Below are 23,228 nucleotides of genomic sequence, written 5' to 3'. Positions count from 1 at the left end.
CACACTGAACACTCATGTTCCAAATAGAGACAAGAGAACTTGTGACTCTTGCTGAGGATCCAGGTTCTATTCCCAGTGCCTACACAGTGGCTCAAAGTCATTTCTAAATCCACTCCTAGGAAATCCAATCCCCTTTTCTGAACTCTCAAGGTACACATGTAGGCAAAACACTCATACTCATAAATTTTAAAACACCTCAATTAAAAAAAAAAAAAAAAGGCTGGAAGAAACCCAAGTGCCATTGGACAGATGAATGGACCAAGGAAACAGTACTTCAGCCTTAATAAAGAAGGAAATTCTGACAAGTGCCAAACAGGAAGAATCGTAAGGATATTAATTTTAATGCAATAAGCTAGCCAAGGAAGGGCAAATCCTGTAATCCTGTATGATTCATTTATTTGAAGTCCCTACGGCAGTTAAACACACAGAGACAACAGAACAATGGTTGCCCAGGAACAGGGCAGGGGACTGTGGGACTACTGCTTAACAGATGTTGAGTTTCAGCTTTGCAAGATGAGCTCTGGAGACTGGCTGCATGGCCTGAGGCTCAGCAGGAGGTGTGTGGCACCCAGTGTGGTCAGCACCCACCGCACCAAAGCACTAAAGAAACTAAACTGGTAAATTTTATATTACGTAAGTTCTGCTACCATTTGAAAATAAGAAAGTGAGAGCCAGACCAGCACACATACACATCATCAAAGCTGGTGGCTGCTATGGTGGCAGCCACTCTTTAATCCCAGCACGTGGGAGGCAGAGGCAGGAGGGTCTCTCTGAATTTGGATCTCTGAGTCTGAAGCCAGCCTGGTCTACAGATCGAGAAACAGGACAGCTGAAGCTGCATAAAAAAAAACCTGTCTTGAAACCACTCCTACCAAAACCAAACAAGCAAACAAAACAAAACAAGACAAAAACATACACATCATCCTGAGGCAGGAAGAAGAAAGTGCTTGTCTGTCTGGCTTTCCTAACCTCTGCAATTACACTAGGTTGCTAAAATTTATTTTCCGCGGTGGAAATGGGATTAAAGGCGGTGGTGGTGCACGCCTTTAATCCCAGCACTTGGGAGGCAGAGGCAGGCGGATTTCTGAGTTCGAGGCCAGCCTGGTCTACAGAGTGAGTTCCAGGACAGCCAGGACTACACAGAGAAACCCTGTCTCGAAAAACAAACAAACAAACAAACAAAAAACAAACAAACAAACAAACAAAAAAAAAACAAAAAAAAAATTTCCCTGTTGGTCCTAAACTCTTGGGCTTAAATGGTCCTCCTGCCTTAGCTTCTTAAGGAGCCGGGATGAAGTTGTGTGCCTCTATGCTTGGTTGGCCATTAACATTTTTTTTTACTGTGTGTTCAGCGGTGAATAATATTTCTTCTGAATCGCTGACAGAGAAAGCTTACGATTGTTCTACCTATTTACATTTTTTTTTTCTTTTTTTAAATCAAACTTCTGCCTTCTGAGAACTGATGTTGGCTATCAAGGTCTCTATATTTATATTTTTAGAAAATTTTAGTAGTACGTGGTCTCAGCGCCTTCCACACCTCTGATCTCACATTCTGTGGACACTGCCACACTCACCGTTACTGGTTAGGACAGAGCTAGCATGTCAGTTTCTCTGGGAATCTTCCTCTCATTAATCTTCCTTATCTTTCACTCGGCCCCTCCCCCTCTCGGCCTTTTGCTTCTTTCCCACCATGCTCATTTCTTTGTGATCCCACAGTTCAATTTCAGAGATGAGGCTCAGGTTCCAAGATAGTTATTCTATTTCCTCTCTCCTCCCCCACACGCTCACTACCGAAGGTGATATCTGGGGACACCTGAGTCCCTCAGAATGGCCTTCTCCTAGGGTAAGAGCTGAATTCAGCTCTGGCTGGCAGAGACCAACTCTGAAGAAGACTAGGCATTGGCTTCTGTGACTCTGCAATGGAAAAGGGACAACCCAGATCGCCACATCAATAAGGGCAAGAGAGGCTGTGCCCATGACCATCATAGCATGCCTGCAGGTCCTCAGACATTATAACATGTGGTGTGTTTATAAAAAGATAAAGAAATAAAGAGTATGTTCTGTGGGTGTGTGGAGAGGTATGGGGGAAGGGGATGTCTCAGCGGGCCCATGCCAAGGCATCTCTTCCCCTTGAGGGACCAGCCACACATCAATATAGTATAGAATAGTTTATTCAGGGCATGAAGAGGGGAGCAAGGAGGGTAGTAGAGGCAGGGGGGGAGAGAGGAAGAGGAGAAAAGAAAAGTAGAGGCCGGCCATGACCAGGTGGAGAGAGGGGGAAGGGAAGGGGGAAGGGTGAGGGGGACAGAGGGAACAAGAGAGCTGGAGATCAAGAGAGAGAGGAGGGGCAAGCAGCTCCTTTTATAGTGGGCTGGCCTACCTGGCTGTTGTCTGGTAACTGTGGGGGTGGAGTTTAGACAGAATGCTAACAACATGCCTGTAGGTTCAAGACCATTATAACAGTCCTGCAGGACACTGTCAGCACCATGCTGACCCTGTGTGAACAGCCTTCACAGTTCCTGGTCACTCTCTTCCTGCCTGTGGTCTTGAGCTGCTCTCTAAAGGATGCAGACACAAGCATGGGAGAGGGAGTGGAGAATACCCCCAATCATGATTCCAAGGCCAACCCCTAACCTGTGGTTGAGGTAGGCTGAGGGAGAGAGTAGCTCCAGACCCTCTTCAGGCAGCCTGGATCCCTTCATTCTAGGGCCAGCCCCACAATGCCTACAGGGGGTTTCTCCCAAACTGCCCAAATGTCTTTGTTTGCAGGTGCCCCCTCCCCCTCGTTTTTGTTGTTTGGCTTTTTTTTTTTTTTTTTTGAGAGGGGACTGCTAGGCACTTTCTATTTTAAACCCCACCCCCTTTTCTCTCAAAGACCTTCCCTGCAGGGGTGAGCTGGCATTTGCCTCTCTTCCAAGCATGACTCCACAGTTTCTTCATCAACACAGTGGGGAAAGGAGGCAGGCCGCCCCTCTGAATACTAACTGGAAAGGTAGACAGAGCCTGGTGGCAAACTGACGGATGCGGCAGCAGCCAGAGAGCAGAGCTGCCTAGTGAGCTCCTAATCATGCACAGCCCCCTAGAAGGAAATTAATTAATGTCCAGAGGGCAAACAGGAAGCAGCTAGGCAGCCTCTCCTACAGGCTCAGGGGGCAACCCAGGCATATTTCTCAGAGGAGGGGATCTGCCAGGGAAACACCCGGCTGCAGCTGGTGCCTGAACTACTATCTCCTTCAGAGTGACTCTCCTTCCAGGGGAATCCCAGGGGAGGGGAGGGAAACTGTCAGGTGCTGTTAGGAAACTGCTTCAGGAAACCTCCAGAGAGAGAAGCCAGGATGTTGGAGCTGAAGAGCCTGAGCAGAGCTTCCTCAGAAGACAATAGTATGGGAAGAAGGTAGCTTTAACGTGTCACAGGGAGGGGAGGGAGGCTTGGAATGTATACACACATCCAATGTGAGAAACACACATGGTTGCAGACGGCTGAATGGTGACCCCCCACCGCCCACCCCAAGACACCCTCATGCTCTTGTGCTCAGAAAACGAAAGGTCACCATTTGTGCAAAAAGGTCTTTGTGGATGAAATTAATTTTAAGAACTTTGGAAGATGTCACCTTTGTTTATCCAGGTTTCCCAAATCCAACATGGGTGTCCTCAGAATAGACAGAGGTGATGTGGGAGCAGAGGCAGAGCTGGGAGAGATGTGGTGACAACCCTTTGAAGCTGAAAGGAGGGAAGAACAAAATCCTGTTGTTTGAGGCCACCCGGTTGATAGTAATTTGTTCCAGCAGCCTTAGGAATCTAGCACAGTGGTTTGAGACAATGGTGACACTTTTCTCAAGGCTTCAATAGGCAAGGGGGACAGGGCTCCTGTGCTACTGCTGACACCAGCTGAGGTCACTGAGGGTAAGGAAGGCTGGCTCTGCTTAGTCAGCACTCTGCTTCCTTCTCTCTCGGTCCTGGGGCTTCTGTCAGTTGCCAGTTCACATGGTAGGGTGGGCAAGTAGTAGTCCCACTATACCCCAAAGATGCTCCCCAGCTCAGTATGAGAAACTGCATTTAGAACGGAGGAGAGGGGCTGGAGAGACGGCTCAGCAGCTAAGAGCACTGGCTGCTCTTCCTGAGGATCTGAGTCTAATTCTCAACACCAATATGGCAGCTCAAAATCGTCTATAACCGCAGTCCCAGGGGATCTGAAGCCCCTTTCTGGCCTCCACAGACACTGGGTATGCATATGGTACACAGGCATATATGCAGGCAAAACACCAATACACATAAAGATAGAATAAAAAAAAATTAAACAAGAGATACATCAGCTGTTACGAACACTTGTTGCTCTTGCAGAGGAGCCAGGTTCAGATCCCAGCAGCAAGATGGTGGCTCACAGCTATGTATAGCTCCAGTATGAGGGGATCCGACACCTTCTTCTGATCCTTGAGGGTACCACACATGCAGGTGGTACACACATATACACAGACAAAACACTCATACATATAAAAAAGTTACAAAAAGCCCCACAATCCCCCCCCAGTGGGTGTGACTTGTCCCTACAATCCCCCAGTGGGTGTGAGTTGTTCAGAGATAGCATGCTTCCTTAGCACAGGAGTCCCTGAGTCTTATTCTCAGCCCTGGAAAAAAAATATCAACAAGTGGAGAAAAAACTAAAAGACATGGAAACTGAAATGTGGTGGTGCATACCTTTAATCTCAGCACTCAGGAGCTAAAGGCAGGAGGATCTCTGTGAGTTTGAGGCTAGACTGGGTAAGATTCTATCCCAAAACATTTTCAGATGGTAAATTTCTTTAGTGTTTATGTTTTTATAAAAGTTTATTTTATTATTTTATGTGCATGGATATTTTGCCTGTGTGTGTGTGTCTGTGTATCACATGTACCCCTGGAGGCCAGAAATGGCATAGGATCTGAGGGAATAGGAATTATAGATGACTGTGCGGCTCCATGTGTCTGGGTGCTGGGAATTGAACAGCCAGTGCTCCTACATCATCTCTATACCTGTGTGTGTGTGTGTGTGTGTGTGTGTGTGTGTGGTCCCGGTTCCAGCTCTGCATTAGGACCAAGCTTGATAACCTGCATGGTGGAAGGAGAGAAGAGACACTGGGGTAGGACTCACGGACTTACATGTGTATGCCTTGGCATGTATTCACTCATACTTCACAGAGAGCATATTTAAAAGCCGACGTTGCTAATATTTAATAATAGGTTAGGAATCTAGCCAAACTGCTTTTTTCAGAACGGGTATTGGTAAACTTGAGAAAAGTGGGTATGGAAGCTGGAGGAATGATTCAGTGGTTAAGCGCTCTGGCTGTTCTTACAGAGAACCAGGGTTGGATTCCCAGCCCCCACACGACAGCACACAATAGTGTAAAACTTTAGTTCCAGGGGATCCCATGCCCTCTTCTGGCCTCCCTGGACACTGCATGAACATAGCATACAGCTGTATGTGCAGGTAAACACACACATAAAATAAATAATTCTAAAAAATAAAAACTACGTCAACAAAAAGACACTGAATACATTAAACGTACAGAAAAATAAATCACTTCAAACATTTTAACAGATCTGGAGTGAGGATCTGAAGTAAAGTGTGCAAATGTGTCATCAGCTGGGTTCTGTTTCCGGCACATTCACTGCATGGTCAGGCAAAGGAAGAACAGGTCACACAATTAGGTAGAGTGTATAAGATTGGATGTTAACAAGTAATAGTGACTTGTTAATAAGTACTACTTATTTATTTAATGTATGTGGGTACACTGTCGCTGTCTTCAGACACACCAGAAGAAGGCATCGGATCCCCAAAACACATGGCTGTGAGCCACCATGTGGTTGCTGGGAATTGAACTCAGGATCTCTGGAAGAGCAGCCAGCACTCTTAACCACAGAGTCATTTCTCCAGCCCAGTATCTTTTTTTTTTTTTTTTTTTTTTAAATTTTTTTTCTTGAGATAGGGTTTCTCTGTGTAACAGAGCCCTGGCTGTCCTGGAACTCAATCTGTAGACCACTCGGGCCTCAAACTCAGAGAGATCCACTTGCCCCTGCTGAGTGCTGAGATTAAAGGTGTGTGCCACCATGCCTGGCTTACACATATTTTTTAAACAGTATTTGTTTTTTGAGAATATCACATATACATACCATATTTTGAATATATTTACTCTCCCCTCCCACGTCAACTCCTCCTGCTCCATTATACACATCCTAAAGAGGCCAGCGTGGTGTTGTAGGCCTTTAATCCAGCAACCTGGAGGTGGAGGCAGAGGTGGAGACAGGGCAGAGGCAGGCAGATTTCTCTGAGTTTGAGACCAGCCAGGGCTACAGAGTGAGACCTGTCTCAAGCAAAAACAAGCAGCATGGGGAGGATTATTGCTTGCAGCAAGCAAGGAGCAAACTGGAAACCAGTCAAAGCAGTGTCTCCCTAAGCAAGTGTATCGAGGGGCCCTTATTGGTGAAACACATCCATTCATCATCGCATGGAGACAAGGGACATGTGAGCATGCTCAGTTTAACATGCTTCTCATACACTGCATACTCAAAAAGTGGGGGGGGGGGGGGGAGGGCAGGGCAGGGCACGAACACAGCTGGGAATCTTAGCAATTAGGAGGCAGAGGCAAGTTCTGAAGTTCAGGGCCAGCTTTAGTGGCACAGTGAGCTTGAGTACAGCTTGGGTTTCATAAGACCTTGACTCTGAAAAACGGAAAGGAAGAAAAAGAAAGAAGAGCCGGCATGATGGGTCAGGGCGTAAAGATGCTTGCTGTGCAGGCCTGGTGACCTAAGTTCAATTCCTGGGACCCATGTGAAGGTGGAAGGAGACCATAGACTCCACAACGTCATCCTCTGACTTCCACACACTCTGTGACACACAGACACTCACCCCCAACACACACACTTTGTGATACTTCCACTGTGACACAAGAACACACACACATGCTCTGTGACACACTGACACCCCTCCCCCATCATCATGCTCACACAGTATGGATACACACAAATAAAAACAAGACTTTAAAAGAAAAACAGCAGACACGGACGCACTTGAGAATTTCATTTTATAGTGAACAAAATTTATTCTAAGTTACCTAGGCCTAGGTCAGAATAACTTCACAGTCTTGGCTGGTTCCTTTCACTTTCCCTGGAGAGTCTTCTAATTTGGAAGCTAGAAGCTCAAGTCACATGATGCAGATTCTTGGTAGGTGGGCCCAGCTTCTTTGGCCTTAAGTGTGGAATGGATGTGCACAAGTCTGTTTTTATTGCTATTTCAGTGTGTATTCCTACTTATGAAAACAATGTCACTGTAAAACACGATGCTATATAACACCAGCAGCTGCCTCAGCTCCATCTAGCGCTTATCCTTCTCTTCCTTTCTTAAAGATTCACTATGTAAACCGGGCGGTGGTGGCGCACGCCTTTAATCCCAGCACTTGGGAGGCAGAGGCAGGCGGATTTCTGAGTTTGAGGCCATCCTGGTCTACAGACAGAGTGAGTTCCAGGACAGCCAGGGCTATACAGAGAAACCCTGTCTCGACAACCCCCCCCCCCAAAAAAAAGTCACTATGTAGCACAGGCTAGCCTGGAATCTGTCATTATTCTGCCCTATCTTCTTAGTGTACCACCATATCTGGACTTACCCTCCCCAACCTCTTTTATTAAAAACTGTATATATGCATGGTGCATGCGTGCATGCGTATGTGTGTGTGTGTAGGTAGGTACATGTGTGGCAAAGCCAGTAGGTGAGGGTCAGAGGGGAGTTCTGTGAGTCGGTTATCTGTTTCCACCTGGGATCAAACTAAGGTTGCCAGTCTTGTGTGGTAAGTGCCTTTACTCGCCAAACCATCTTGCTCTTGACTGCAACTGGGGCTATGTGGAGTGATCCTCCTGGTACCGGTGAGCTGTGTGCATGCAACTCTAGGATTCTGCATAACAAACATACTCAAAGGTGTGGTTTACAGAATGTGTGGTCAGTAGCCTGTGTGTGCATACACACTCAAACATTCCTCCAATAACACCAGCGGTGAAGTCATGTACATGGCAAGTGGGAGTGCTGTCAGACTGAGAGTAGAGCTGCAAAAGTAATAGATTCCATTAACACACACACACACACACACACACACACACACAAACCACCACAGTCCCTTCTCCCTAGAGACACCCTCACTCAGCCCTGGTCTCAGTCTGGGCAGTCCCTCTTGAGGACCGTCATCTTGCTCAGTGTCTACCATGGAGCCTGGTGCCCAGAAGATGTCATCAGCATCCAGCTGACCCATGCCAGTCTGCTACTAGGGTGGCTACTATGCAGAAATCAAGGTAGGGAACAGCTTGCTGATAGAGGTTCCACAGCCCCTGCCCAACTTCCCCAGTATGGCTGAGCAAAGGTGGGGACCTTTGGTCCCCCTTATGGCTACTGTTCTCCCAGGGCTAGGTTATCACCCTCAGGCTCCTGCCGAGCCTTTTGGGTTCTTGCAGCCAATTATCAAGCATACTGGTCCTCAATGGTGACAAGTGCTTCTGTGGCCCCACTCGGCAAGATGCTATGGACAACCTGTGCTAGCTCCATTCATTTCCTGGCTACAGGTGTGTGGGTGTGTGCATGCCTGCGTGCGTATGTACATATGGGTTTGTTTGTTTTTGTTTTTTGAGAAAGGGTTTCTCAAGCTAGGGAGATGGCTCAACAGATAAGAGCACCGACTACTCTTCCAGAGGTTCTGAGTTCAATTCCCAGCAACCACGTTGTGGCTCACAACCATCTGTAATGGGATCTGATGCCCTCTTCTGGTGTGTCTGAAGAGAGTGACAGTGTACTCATATACATAAAACAAATCTTTAAGAAAGAAAGAAAGAAAGAAAGAAAGAAAGAAAGAGAGAGAAAGAGAGAGAAAGAGAGAGGGAGGGAGAGAGAGGGAGAGAGGGAGGGAGGGAGGGAGGGAGGGAGGGAGGAAGGAAGGAAGGAAGGAAGGACGGACGGAAGGGTTTCTCTGGGTAGCCCTGGCTGTCCTTGAACTCCCTCTGTAGACCAGTTGGTCTCACATCCACCCATCTGCCTCTGCCTCCCAGAGTGCTGGTCTGCCATTTGTGTTTTAAGTCTTTGAAAATGACACCTTCAGGCTGGAGAGAAAGCTCTGCAGGTAAAGGCGCTTACAGAGAACTCTGACAATGCAGAGGGTGGGGGAGAGAACTGACTCAGGCTATCCTCTGAGCTCCACACACTCACTGTGGCATGCATGCACCCAACACACACACGAAAATGAAGGTTAAAAATAAAAAAAGACACACTCTGGGGGTTGAAGAGTTAAATTGGTGGCTAAGGACCCTTGGCTTTGGTTCCTAGCACCAATATGTTGGCTCACAAGTATCCTCCAGTCCAGTTCCAAGGGTGTTCTTCTGACCTACAGGGGCACCAGGTATACATGTGATACACAGATACACATGCAAGTAAAACAGCCATGCATCTAAAATTAAATAAAGAAATTAAAACAACAACAACAAAACCCAGGCCCCCTCTGGAAATAAGTACCTGGCTACTGCCAAGTGTAACTTAATTATAACCCAAGAAACCACAGTACTAACGAATAACTACAAGAGGATGCTATCTCTTTAGAAAAACAGAGGTCAGGATTGATTCCCCCAGGGTCACAGCTTCCCTCTAGACAGGGGTCAGGATGGACAGAGAACCAGTTCCGGGCTAGTTCCTTAGTCACTCTTTGGAAGGGAGGGGCCCAGTGGCAGGAAGAGAGAGAGAGAGAGAGAGAGAGAGAGAGAGAACACAAAGAATTCAACAATTTCACCCCCCCCCCCCGTTCTTTCAGACATTCAGGCTCTCCAGATTTTCTTTTTTCTTTGGGTGCTAGGACGGACAGCAGAGACCTTCTGTGTGCAGGGTTCTCTCTGCAGCCAAGTCTCCCTGCCCTCCTGTGCTTTCTGAATCTGACAGGTATAGCTAGCATCCACGGTATCTCCCAACGGATTTCCCAGCGTCCCTTGCTTTCCCAGAGCCTCTTGTATAACTGAAGTTTTGTAGAAAATGGGGGAAGGGAGGAGAGCAGGGGCAGGAGTCCCAGAGGTCCCTAGGCTCCAGAATTCCCCGAATTCTTGGCATTTTGCGTTTCCTCTTGGGAAATAATAAAATCAGCTGTTTATACCTCCGGCAAACCCATTCAAGTCCATTATCCCTTCCCATGGTAAAGCCTGTCCCATTTAGATGAAAGGTATGTTCCATCACCAAGGGATTCAAGGAAGAGGCAGAGAGAGATGACTTGGAGGACACTGCTGGCTCCTCTGCAAGGGATCCTTCCCAGGAACAGCCGATTTCTCAGAGTGAGAAACTGAGGTCTGCAGGGTTGACTCAGTGAGGAAGAGGACAGAAGGAACCCAGGGCCCCCAGAAGTTTCTAACTCCACCTCTCTTGGACACCAGCCCTTGGGAGTTACTTATATTAGACTGAGTTCTCCAGAGAAACAACCAATAGATGCATTTGTGTGTGTGTAGAGGGGGGAGAGAGGGAGAGAGAACTTGGTTTATTTTAAGGACTTGGGTCATGTGATTGTGGGGGCTGGCAACTCTGAAATCTGCGGAGCAGGAGGACAGACTGGAGGCCTACCCAAGACTTGGCATCGCTGTCTTGTTTTTGTTGCTACAGGAGGCATGGAGGCAGAATCTGTCTTTCTGGGGCCGGGGGCAGCTTACGTCTTTTCTCAAGTGACCAACACAGCCCATCCGTACTGCAGAAAGACAATGTTCTTTTTAAAACACCAAGATTTACATGTTCATTACATTTAAAAATACCTCCAGCCACATCTAGATTAATGGTTGACCAAACACTTGTGTCATGGTCTAGCCCAAGGGACACACAAAATTAGCACCGCAGTGAAGTGAGGGTCTTATCACTTTAAATCTCTGTATTAGAGGCAAGGCCAAAACCAAGGCCAGATCCCCAGTGTTTGGCCTCAGACCTCTTGCTGTCCTCCCTCTGGGCCTGAGGATGACTCACACAGATGAGGAACTCAGCTGGAATCCAGTATCCAGTCACTTATTCCCAGCTTCAGAAAGAAGGAAGGATCCCCCTAAGACCCTAAGATGGCTGAGGGCGGAGTTCAGCTGCCTGTCACAGTGGGAAGTGTGGGTGAGGGCCATGGTACCCTTCTAAGTGCTTCTCAGAAGGAGCCATGGGGACCCCCCCAGCCAGGTGGAATCATTGCAGCAGCAGCAGCAGCGAGGGAGCAGTGAGCTTTCAAGGCTACCAGGAGGAGATAGCCATGTCCCTGAGGGTGGGAGTGATCTTTGGTTTCTGGGTGGCTCCTGAGTGTGTCCACAACTTCCATGGACACTGGGAGGTGGGGAAGTAGTGAGTGAGGTGGAGGGGGGGAGAAATGGGTGAGGGGAAAGGCCAGAGCCACAGGACTAGGAATCCAGGACTCACAGTCAGTGTCCTTGACCCTGCCCACAGTACTTGCCACAGTGGACATCTTCCAACATAAGCACCTCGCAGGCAGAACCTGCCCTGGCGCTCTCAGTTCTACATCTGCTGTGATGGTCATTCTGCCTCCTTTGCTTTCCTGGATGGGCTTTGGAGTTTTCTACAATTTTTAGGGCCGTAGGTGGAGTTCAGTGGTAGTATGTAATAATTAGCAAGAAACAGGTTCTGAGTTTTAACTGATAGTAGCATACACACACACACAGAGGCAGAGAAAGAGAGACAGACAGACAGGCACACACACACATACAGAGGCAGAGAAAGACAGAAAGACAGACAGACAGACAGCCACACACACACACACAGAGGCAGAGAAAGACAGATAGACACACACACAGTCACATTCTATCTGTGAATGGTTTCTGTGAATGTGTCTATTGAAATTCCATCCTAATGCCTTCCTTCTCTTTCCTTTCCAGGCTTGCCCCTTCCTCCTATGGTCCCATTCCCAAGAGTCCCCTCTTCTGGCTCACGTAGCAACTTCCCTTTGAAATGTCCTAACCCATTCAAACCATTCTACTCTCTTATGCTTGCCCTGCTTGACTGGGTCACTTTCCAAGCAGCAAAAGCCATGTCTTGAGGGGTGGGAATTCCTGGAAAAGGTAACTTGGATGGTTTTGTGTCTGAGTTTCCATGTCTCAAACCCATTCATTCAGTGTTCTTGATGGTCCATGGGTTTATAGCTTCCTGGAAACCGCAGGGCAGGTATGCTGCCCATCACTGCTTTTGCTCTGAAACACACCTCCAGGAGGAGGGGACAGCTGAAGCCTGCAGCTGTGAATAATAAAATCTCAGCAGATTGGCACAACCTAGAAAAACTAAACTGACTGGGATTACTGAGTCTGGAGGAACTGGGATTAAGTACAGGGCATGGGGCACACCCAGACTGTAGTTCCTTGGAACAGCTAGAGGGAGAAATAAATGCAGTCAGCCTGGAAAGCAGAGATGGGGTTCACAGACCCTGGCAGTTTGTGAGAGCTTAGTAGAGATGGACGACATATCTTTGCTTGTGCCCTGGATGCCCCAGATGGAGTCCAGATCCACTCAGGGCGTCTCTGATTCTATCTGATGCTCCTGAATAGGTTGGAATGATGAACTGGACTAGTCTAGAACAGTAGTTCTCAACCTGTGTCATAGCCCCTTTGGGAGTTGAGTGACCCCCTTCACAGGGGTCGAATATCAGATATCCTATATATCAGATATTTATGATTCCTAACTAACAAAATTACAGTTATAAAGTAGCAACAGAAATAATTTTATGGCTGGGGTCACCACAAGGTGAAGGACTGTTAGTGGGTTGTAGCATTAGGAAGGTTGAGAACCACTGCTCTAGAGGGTTCAAGAGGATGATAGCAAGCCCTGGTTAAAAATAAGTCAAGCTCAGGCTACTCCTCACTGCCTTGTTCCTCGATGATCCGAGGCTGTGCAGAAGGATCTGATAGAGGGAGGGGCCAGTCAGCCTCAGCTCATAAATATCTGAACTTCTCCACTCTCACACTAAGGCTGCTTCTACAGCAGCAGTGTAGGGCACGTTGGGCACAGGTACCTGATTGGGGCGGAACTACATTGGTGCTGAATGAACTGAAGGCAGCCTGTGAAGGAAATCCAGGCGACGGTGACCCAGCCTCACACACCAAACAGCTTTAATCGATCCAAGTTCTTGGTCTTGCTGGGCTGCCAGAGGCAGAGGCTCTAACAGGGAGACGATGAGCTGTCCAGTGTCAGTTCATCACCTCAGCCCTATTTTCTTAGGTTAAGAAAGGATGTTCTACAAATATCATGCAGAGAATGTACTCAGGACAGTGGTGTTCCCTATCTTTCAATGTCTCCCCTTATCTCCCTCCTGTTCCTGCCACAAGAGAGTGGGGCCTCTGTGACCTCGGAGCTCCTTCACCCTGCCCATAAGGAGGGAACCTAAGCTACTTGCCCCAACCCAGGGAGCCTGGAAAAATGCTGCATTAGTAACTGGAGCAGACACAGGCTTCCAATGCTTCTCCAGTCATGGCTATGAGGACAGCAGCTTGGGAGACCCAGTCCTAGCTCAGTCTCACATGACAACTCTTCCCTGGGTCATTTGTACCTCCACTAAACATCTAAATTCATTCCAGAAGGTCTCACCCACAGATCAGTGGGAGCCTTCCCATCCGTTTCCTTCAGCGAGAGGGAAGGAATTGGTTGGATCCAAGGATCATAGCCAGAGTAGGGCAAGGTGGTCAAGGAACCCATCAGTAGTGCCCTGAGCCAACACCTACCTGGTGCCAGGGGGGACTAGAGCTCTCTCATAAATGCTCTGCAGGCCAGCTCTGTGTTCACTCATATACTAGTGAGGAGATATAGGGGAAGGACTGTGGGTATGCGGTGACTATCAGGAGAGGTGCTGGGCTGGAGAGGTCCAGGGTGGGAATCTAGACTGTTTAAGTCTAGGTGGTAGGCATCTGCCCTCGGCACTTAGGGAGGGACTCCTGCTCTGCCCAGGAGACAACCTGAGGCCCAGGGATAGGCTCCAAGAGGCATAAGCTACATGGATGAACTTAGAAAGAAGAGCAGGTAGGGGGTCACAGGCTGTATGAACGCAGATTTCTCCCACACAGAAAGTTTGAGTGGGAAAAGATTTTCAGGGGAGGACAGTTTCCCTTTGAGGTTCTATCCCTTGCCTGTGTCTCTTGGTGGAAGAGGGGTGTCTGATGAACCTCCATGGGCAGCCTGTGGCTGTGGTGGTGCTCCATGGAGACATCTGTTGTGGAGTGGGGAAAAGTCACAGGTCAGGGGACCCAGAGGGCAGAAAGGTACAGGCCTGAACACTGGGTAACTAGGAGGGCTCAGAAGAGCAGGTGAGACAAAGTCCTGTTCAGGAAGTGGCAGGTAGCCTGGCTCCCTGCAGCTGAGCCTGAGTGTCTGTGACCACTTACAAGCCCCATGGGGAGGAGGGGAGTATTCAGTGACCAGTGTACCTGTGTAGACCTCTGGACCACTCTCAATCAGAAGCAAGCCAGGTGCTGGAATCTCAGTTGCTGATTGCCCACCAGCCACCGTGGCTATTTCTGCTCCTCTGTCCTTTCTAGAATGAGCATCCTGGCTCAGAAAAGCAGGCTCCAGTTCCCAGCTGCGGCAACCACACTGCTTAGCTGAACACATGCCTGACATGGTGAGCTCTTAGATCCCAGCCGCCCTCTGTGAAGCAGGGCGCAATTGTTGCTGGGATCTTTCCCCACAGGTTGCACGCTGCGTCCCCATACCTACCTGCAGCTGCTTCCTGAAGAAGAGGTGCGAAATCATGAATACATGCATTCAATTGGTCTTTTTCCTTTTTGCCCATGTATAGTTTCTTATTTTCCATAGTGGCAGAATGCTGCTTTTTGGGGGTATATTAAAAAAAAAATTCCATGTTTTTTGTTTTTTTGTTTTTTGTTTTTTTTTTAAAGGAGCATGGTGGCACATACAACTATAATCCCAGCACTTGGGAGGCTGAGGCAGGATCGTTACAAGCTTGAAGCCAGCCTGGGCCACATAGTGAGACCTTGTCTGAAAACACACACACACACACACACACACACTATAAGCCAACTATTTAACAAATTTAACAGGGGCTGGGATGCAGGGATGCAGCTCAATTTGTAGAATGTTTGTCTAGAATATATAAAGCCCTGGCTTGGATCCCCAGTACCACATGAACCGGGCATGGTGGCATATACCAGTATTCCCAGCACTTAGGAGACAGACACAGGAGGACAAGAAATCCAAGGTCATCTCTGACTCTATATAGAGTCAGGGCTGTCCTGGGCTACATGAGATACCCTGACTTAAGAAGAGAAAAAAAGACAGAGCTCAAATGAATGAATATGGTTTGTGGACTGAGAACCTGCAGAGACTGGATCTCCAGTGCTTGCTCTCCTTGCCTAGGCATGTGTTTACATCTAGACAATTGAAATGAGCAGGACTAGACCCCTTATTTCTCCCCTAGAACATTCTCCTATTCTCATGGCTTCATAACCCATCTTCCTGTGTGTAGAGTTGGGAGGGGTATAGAGGGAAGCCCACAGAACTCAGGCAGACTAACAAGAGACATTTGTTTTATTTTTAGAAGAGGTTCATGTAGTCTAGGCTGGTCTTAAACTCCCAATCCTATCTATAACCCCCCAGCACTGTTTTAAAAGGCATATGCCTCTACACCTTGCCCGAAGAGACGTTTTTAAGAGTCTGCTTTTTACCAGAGGAATCAGAGATACAAAGGATGGAGAGAGTCAGAGATTCAAAGAGAAGCCACAAGAAGCAGAGAGTAGAGGCAGGAAGACGGAGACACAGGGTAAGGGGCAGGTCTGCAGGTAAAGCATAGTGGTTTTAATCTGCTTTCTGCTACTGCAACAAAATGTCCCAGGCTGGTAATTTATAGGAAACAGAGTTTCAAGTTTATTTAACTCACAGATCTGGAGGTCGGTTATCCAAGGACACAGCATAGCATTTGGAGAAGGCATTCTTGCTGTGCCGGAACAGACTAGAGAATCTCAATGGTGAGACGGGGCAAGTGTGTGTCAGCTCAAGCCACCCATCCTATCACAGGAACCCCACTTTCATGGCTTATTTTATCCTAATCACTTGCCAAAGACCATCTCTCCCATATACTATTATGAATTTGGAAGTTAGCTGTGTAACACAGGATCTTAGTACATGGGCCTTAGGCTCAAACCAAGCCTGTCTGCCTCTGCAGGAAAACACACTTGGGTACTCCCTAGTCTCAGCTGGACTCCTAAGTCTATCCTGGTTAAGATAAAATTAGAAACATCAAAATGCCACATCCCTTTGAGCTGCAGCTGTCGGAGGAACTCCATATGGTTGCAGCAGCCAGGAGTCTGAGCTAATAAAAGTTAAAAAAAAAAAAAAAAAAAAAAAAAAAAAAGAAAGAAAGAAAGAAAGAAAGGAAAAAAAAAAGAAGAAAAAGTGAAGCTGGGAAATGCTCCCAGAGAGCCACGTGGGCACCACTCAGAGCCAGGGTGGGTGGGGTGGGGACAAAAGCAGGCGCTGTCAGAACAGGTCCCGCCCCTGTTCAGCATGCCAAGGTCTCGTCCTCATTTTGAACACACAACTCCTTGAGTAATGGTGAGGTCCGCTGATGTGGATGACTGGGCCCTTACTGCTCCAGTACTTTGCGGGAGGAGGAGACAGAGCAGGAAGGAGTCTGGTCAGCTGGTGTCTCCTCCCCTTCACGGAAGCCCTAACCTCCTGGCTGAGATTTTCAGTACAGACTGATGTTACAAGGACCCTGAAATCAGTGTCCTTAAAAAGGAATCCCCAGAGAAGCTTCTCACTCCTGTGCACAGGAGGGCACTCAGAACCACATCGAAGGCCCACACCAGATGCTGAACCTGCTGGGGCCTGGATCTTAGACCTAGCCTTTGACACTTTGTTCTAGAAGCCTGAAGGAACTAATACAACTGGGAAACAACAACAACAACAACAACAAACCTGAAAAAACCCACAGCCAGGAAAAACTATAGCAAGGACCAACAAGCACACACATATGTGTCTGTAAATATCCTGTGTGTACATGTATTTTCTCATAGAAAAATCTCGTTGCTGTTCCTGGTGGGGAAGGTGAGTCGGGTGACTGTCAAAATATCTCTACTTAGGGGAGGGATCTCTGCCAGTGCTGAGCCCACCTTTGTACACTTGATGGGGACAGTGTAGAGATACTAGTCAGCTGATGAGAAGCCTCTTATTTACCAGAGGTAATGGATTATGAGGAGCAGCTACTGGAACCCAAACATCAAGAGGCTATGCTGGCCAGGGTTCAGAGTGGAAATAATTGAGAAATTTGAACCAATCTCAGCAGACTCACAAGAGAGCACAGGATGGGCTAGGGGGAAGTGAGCCTGCGGCATTTAAAACTGTATCTACAGGTCAGGCATGGTGGCACATGGCCCAGCAAAGGCAGGTGGATCTCTGTGATCTCAAAAGCCAACCTGGTCTACATAGAGCTCCAGCAAAGCCAGAACTACATAAAGAGACCTCGTCTCAACAAACAAACCAACAAACAAACAACAAACAAACAAGACCCCAGGGATTTTCTGAAACCTGACCATGTGTCAAGGTACCTGGTATATGGATGGCTTCAGTCCCAGGAAGGCACACACAGAAATGCCCTGATACTGGGGTGGGGATGGGGTGGGGGTGGGAGTTGGGGAGAAGGGCAGTAAGACTGCACCACCCTGCATGTCAGAGGTGGAGGCCAGGACATGACAGACAAGAGCTCAGAAGAGACACTGGATTTAAGAACAGCTTTTGACAATCTCCAAAATTTGTTTCAAAAAGAGGAACCCCTCCCCTGCCCCATCAGACTGTGAAGTCAGAGACTAGCCTACTCTAGGCCCTGTGGTTAGTTTGGCCACTACAGAGGTCGCTGTGTCCCTGGCCAGTGTTGCTGGCAGCTGTGGAAAGGAACAAAGCAGGTCCCGACATCAGAAGCCTCTGCACCTCTATCACTAGCAATGCTTGCACGCAGCCCAGCCCAGAGCTCAATAACTAAGGTTCCTTTGTGGAGGGAATGCATGCGATCCTGCAGGAGCTGACTAGGAATGGGGAGGCCTAATTCTCCCATCAGGCTTTGCTTCCCTCCTGCCACCTCAGCAGAGGGCCCAGACTACACCTGCCCAATGAGATCCTGTGGTGCCAAGGCTGGGCACCATGCCACTCCTCTCTCCAAGAACACCTCAGCCTGGCAGGATGCCAGGCACAATCAAGCTTGTGGCCATCAGGGATTTCCTGAAAACTGGCATGCCCAGAAACCTAAAAGCAAATGCACAGGATCTCACAGTCATATTGGCAGCCTAATAAATCAGACGTAGGGCTGAAACAGGGCATCCGAATGCTTCCTGTGTTGACATGTTGACAGTCTATACACATACTATTATAGCACAAAGACTTACTAAGGACTATCACAAACCTTCAGGTTTTCAATACTGTATCATGCACACTGGTAAGGGTGGGTCTCTACTCTCAGGAAGCACATGTTTTGACCTTGTCTGACAAACCAAAGGTGGAGGAAGAATTAAGAGGTGACACTCGGGACCTGCCCTCCCATTGGCTCACCCAGAGAGATTCTCTTGGGAGGATTCTGGGAGGGAAAAGATGACCTTCAAATGTCACTGTGCTTGTCTGTCTTTGGGCAGGAGACTTGTCAGTCAACAGGGAGTCTCCAGGTGCTTGGACATTATCCAGCTCCTCTTGGGTCAGTGATATGTGTAACACCCTAGCGCCCATGTGTTTGGTTATTGTGTTTGTGGGTATGGTTTCTGCTTTCGAGCATAGGAAGACAGCTTACTATTCTAGACAGTATCTAGAGTCACGAATCCAGGCCACACTGAGATGAGGCCAGTCAGGCAGACAGAAGAACTACTCTGCCTATTAGGGATACACCACACCAGAAGTAAACTAGCCTAACTGGACTCTGCAGGAAGTAGATGCTGGGGTTTGGATGAGTGTCCTTCAAAGACCATGAGTCTCTAACACGTGGTGCTCTTGGGTAGTTAAAAAATCTTAAGATGTCTTGGGTTCCTGGCTTCTTCCTCTTTGCTTCCCAGTCACTACGAGGTGAGCAGCTTCCTCCCTCACACTCCCTGCCTTGATGTACTGCCCTACCACAGGCCCAAATGACCACTACTTGAAACCTTTGAATCTATGAGCTCAAACAGAGCCTTGCTCACAAGTTGATAACCTGAGGCATTCTGTCACATGAACAGCTGACTAACATAGCAGGGGTGCTAGTGAGCTCAGAGATGGGTCACCTTGGCGGGGAGGATGCCTGTTTCTCATTCGCTATTCCGTGAAGCAGGACAACAACACGGTCTGAAATTTTGGGGACTGAACAAAGACTGCTGGACTGAGTCAGGGAGAGGCACCTTCTGTGCAGCCCAGCACTTTCTATGTCAGATCATTCCTTCCCCAGGACTCCTAAAACTGAGCCCCTAAGCCCAAGATGCACAGGGAAGTGGAAAGCCTAGGTGAGGGTGTGATGGGATAAGAGTCAGGGAATGAGCTCTTTTATGCGTACGAGCATCTGTTCCAGACTGCTTCTGAACCAGGAACCCCTTGGTTTAGGCTTGAAGAGAAAGGCCACATGTTCTTGTCCCTAACTCAGCTATACCCAAAGTAGGCCAGATCCTTCTGGTTGCCATGAGAACACACCTTGATTGGCAGTGCCAACAAAATTTCACACTTGATAGCATTTGCTCTGCTCAGTACCCAGGATGCCTCTTTGGGAAATGAGTTAACACGACCCAGAGAGGTTACCACTGGGACCAAGGTCACAGCAAACTGAGGACCAAAGGCAAGCCACCCAGACTTGATTCTTGGTCCCAGGCCTTTCTCAGTTTATACTGTTCCTAAAGGGAAGAGGATGGCTCTGTGACCCTTCAAGGCAACTGCTTGGCATTCTACCTGCACCTCTTGAACAGTGTGTGAGGCCTTTCCATAGGTGATACCCTGGAGAGTCTCCAAGCAAGAAAACAGCCCCTGCATCTTACAAACAGCAACAGCAGCCATAATATGTCAGCTTACCACAAACTGCCACACACGGTTCTGAGTTATTTCTATATGCAAAACACAAAGCAGGAGAAATGGAGGCAGGAGGAACAGTGGCTCTAAACTTACAGCACTTGCAAGCTCTGTGTGTCTCTTGAAAGTCTTTGCAAGACGGGGTGCATTTGTCTGAGGAGAATGTGAAGCTCTTTCAGAGCCTCAGAAAGATCAAGGACCCAATTCCTTCAAGAGCATAGGAGTCATGGATCAATGCTTCCTCTAACCCTGTATACGTTCTGAACACAGAAATCCTGTGTCAACAGCTGGGGAGTAGCTCAGTTGAAAGAATGTCTGTCTGGCATGCACAAGCCCCCTCCCCACCCCCAGCATGATCTCCAGTACCGAATAAACTGGGTGTGGTGGCCAGTGCTTGTAATTCCAGCACTTTGGGTGTGGAGGCTGGAAGATCAGAAGTTCAAGGTCATCGTGGGCTTCACAGTGAGTTAGAGGCCAGCCTGGGACATACAAGACCTTGCTTCAAAAAACCCAAATCCAAACGCTTAGTGTCCAATGTTATTAAATACAGGAGAAAGTACTATGTGAGTGGGGGCGGCCAAACTGCCCGGGTTTCTGCCAGGAGGAAACTAAGATGGAAATAGTATCTTGGGGGAGAGCCACTCAGACTGCAGCACAAATCCGGCTAGACATTCCGCTGCTTGGTTGCAGGGTCCTAGAAAACACCCTTTTCATTTGTCACAGACACTTGGACATCCCTGAGCCCCACTCTCACATGCCTAAGGCCAATGACCATTTCCTGGAAGGGCTCTGATCCCTACATTACAGGCAATGCAGGGCAGCTCTCCAGGTCCACACCCCTCATCATTAGCCACATGACCATAGAGCCCCAGAAAAGGGGGAAGTCTGATTAACCCTGTCTCTTCCCTTTAGCCCTCTTGGGCCTGTGGTTGGAGAGGTGCCAGAGAGAGAGAGAGAGAGAGAGAGAGAGAGAGAGAGAGAGAGAGAGAGAGAGAGAGAGAGAGAGAACAAGCCAAAGACACACAAGCAGAAGACCCTAAAGGGAGAGGCCCAGGTTCCACAATGCAATGTGTAATTAATTATACTGGATACCCCTAACATTGGCCTCCTCCCTGAGACCCTCGGCCTCCTCCAGTGGGCTTCTAAACTGGTGCTTGCCAATGCTGCCTTAATTTTCTCCCCACACCTCAATAAGGGCTTGTCAGTTTCTGCCTTGCTTTGGTGTTCTTCAGAGCAGCACCCCCAGGACCGGGGAAGCAGCATGTGATTGGTACAAGCCTTTTGCTGCCTATTGCACAGACAGCTTATGATGGTCTGGAAAATCCATTTTCTGTGTGAAAGTGACAGAGTTACAAGGTTGGTTTCTAATTTTGTTTTGTTTTGTTTGGTTTGGTTTTTCGAGACAGGGTTTCTCTGTGTAGCCCTGGCTGTCCTGGATCTCACTCTGTAGACCAGGCTGGCCTCAAACTCAGAAATCCGCCTGCCTCTGCCTCCCAAGTGCTGGGATTAAAGGTGTGCACCACCACCGCCTGGCGGTTTCTAATTTTTAAAAGACAGAGAAATACACATTACTCAAGTTACATGGTGTAAAATGTCATCTTTTTTGATGATTCAATCCAAGGAAGGTATCTGAGGATCCAGCAGCCTCCAGGGAATCACTGTGGATGTCAGGAAAACTAGAGGCAAAGGTGGACACTTTACACCCTTCAAGTTCCCAAGTCTCTAGTTCTCTCTCTCTCTCTTGCAGTGCACACCTTAGGAACAAACTCCAGAGAAACATTATAGGGTGTGAGGGAAGCCATGGTACAGAATCCAGAGAGATGTGGATCCAATTAGATCCTGGAAGCTCCTCCCAGGAAGTTGTCCCTACAGCTTCTTCTATCAGCAATGGGAAAACCTCACAAATGTCAGCTGAGGTTTTCCCTCCCCCATTTGTGGCACACTGCTTATCTACAGGGGTCCTCCACGAATATAAGGTCTTCGAGAGTCTGTGCCACAAAACCAGACATCTGATCTCCATTCTGCAAAGCACCTATTCCCTCTCCTGCTTCTGCCACTCAGGAAGACCCTGTAGTACAGGGTACCACTTTTCTCAAAAGAAAATGAGAAAAGAAAACAAAAACCGAGAAGTGCGTGACACACCAGCCCTTGAGTATAGGGAACTGACCAGATCTGTAGTTTGCCCCTATTCAGTGGGTCAGGACAAGTCTGAGGGTGGAGTACAGGTCAGCCTCGGTTCCTGCTGGCCAAGAAACCAAGCCTAGCTTCATTCTGACCAAGACTTCTGCCCGGGTCTCACGGCAAGGACCAGTCAAAGTTAGGGGAGGTGAAGCCACAAAACACAATATCTCCTGGTGGCAAACGACCTAGGGACTGAAATCTTACCAGTACTAGGGATGCACCTCAGAACTGGCTTTAGCAGTTAACTGCGCATTCCCTGGGGACCCTTGGAAGTGGGTGACAGGTTGTGAGCAGAGAGGAAGAGAGAACCCTGGCCCAGACCAGGCATGCATCTCTGTATCCTCTCTCATCAACTATCCCTGGGGACTTGTGGAGGAGAGAAGCAGGGACAATGGTCCAACAGGTCCCCTTCACCAGCCTCGCCAGGTCAGCCTTCCTCACCCTAGCCCGAGGCCCCAAATTCAGCTGGAACGCAGAGGCACCTGCTGCCACACCGCTCCATCCCCGCGAAAGGGGGACCCTGGGCGGTGCCTCCAGGCGCTCTCCTGTCACCCCTCTCGTAGGGGCGGGGCGCTTCGGGAGCCGCCGCGCCCCTCACACCCCCTCCCCGTGCTCACCTGGCGCAGGTGCTGCAGCAGCGTCCCCGCCTCCTCCCGCCGGCCCTGGCGCACCATCCGCAGCAGCTCCTGGACCATGCCGACGCGCCGGTGGTAGGGGGGTAGCCCACCGCCCGCGCGCCCCGCCTTGTCCCCGGCGCGCAGCAGCAGCGACGCCCAGAAGTCGGGTCGTTCGCGGCGGGGGCCGGGCGCCGCGCCGGGGCTGGCTCTCTCCGCCAGGCTGCCCTTGGTCTGCCGAGTGCCCATGCCGCCGCCCGCCTGGGGCTGCGCGCGCCGGGCCAACGCCGCGTCCCCCGCCGGCTTCGCGCCTCCCCGGCCGCAACTTTGGGGGAACTGTTGCGCGCGGGAGGCGCGGGCGCGGGGCGGGGGCGGCTGCAGCCCGCGCTCCCCTCGCTCCTCCCTCCTCGCTG

At 49.0% G+C, this 23,228-nt stretch overlaps 1 protein-coding gene across 1 annotated transcript in view; it reads right to left on the bottom strand.

The window, feature by feature from the left end:
- The window catches only part of Lrrc75a (leucine rich repeat containing 75A), a 46,637-nt gene extending 23,411 nt beyond the window's left edge, over positions 1–23,226 (bottom strand). Inside the window, exon 1 of the mRNA XM_034507295.2 lies at positions 22,819–23,226. Coding sequence (XP_034363186.1) covers positions 22,819–23,064 — 246 coding nt within the window. The 5' untranslated portion in view covers positions 23,065–23,226. The remainder of the gene's footprint in view (positions 1–22,818) is intronic.
- Between the last annotated feature and the right edge of the window lie 2 nt (positions 23,227–23,228).

This window comes from Arvicanthis niloticus, chromosome 6 (assembly GCF_011762505.2).
Source record: "Arvicanthis niloticus isolate mArvNil1 chromosome 6, mArvNil1.pat.X, whole genome shotgun sequence".
NCBI classification, from domain to species: Eukaryota; Metazoa; Chordata; class Mammalia; order Rodentia; family Muridae; genus Arvicanthis; species Arvicanthis niloticus.
The sequence above is the reverse complement of the archived record's forward strand: the minus strand, read 5'-3'. Positions and strand labels throughout refer to the sequence as shown.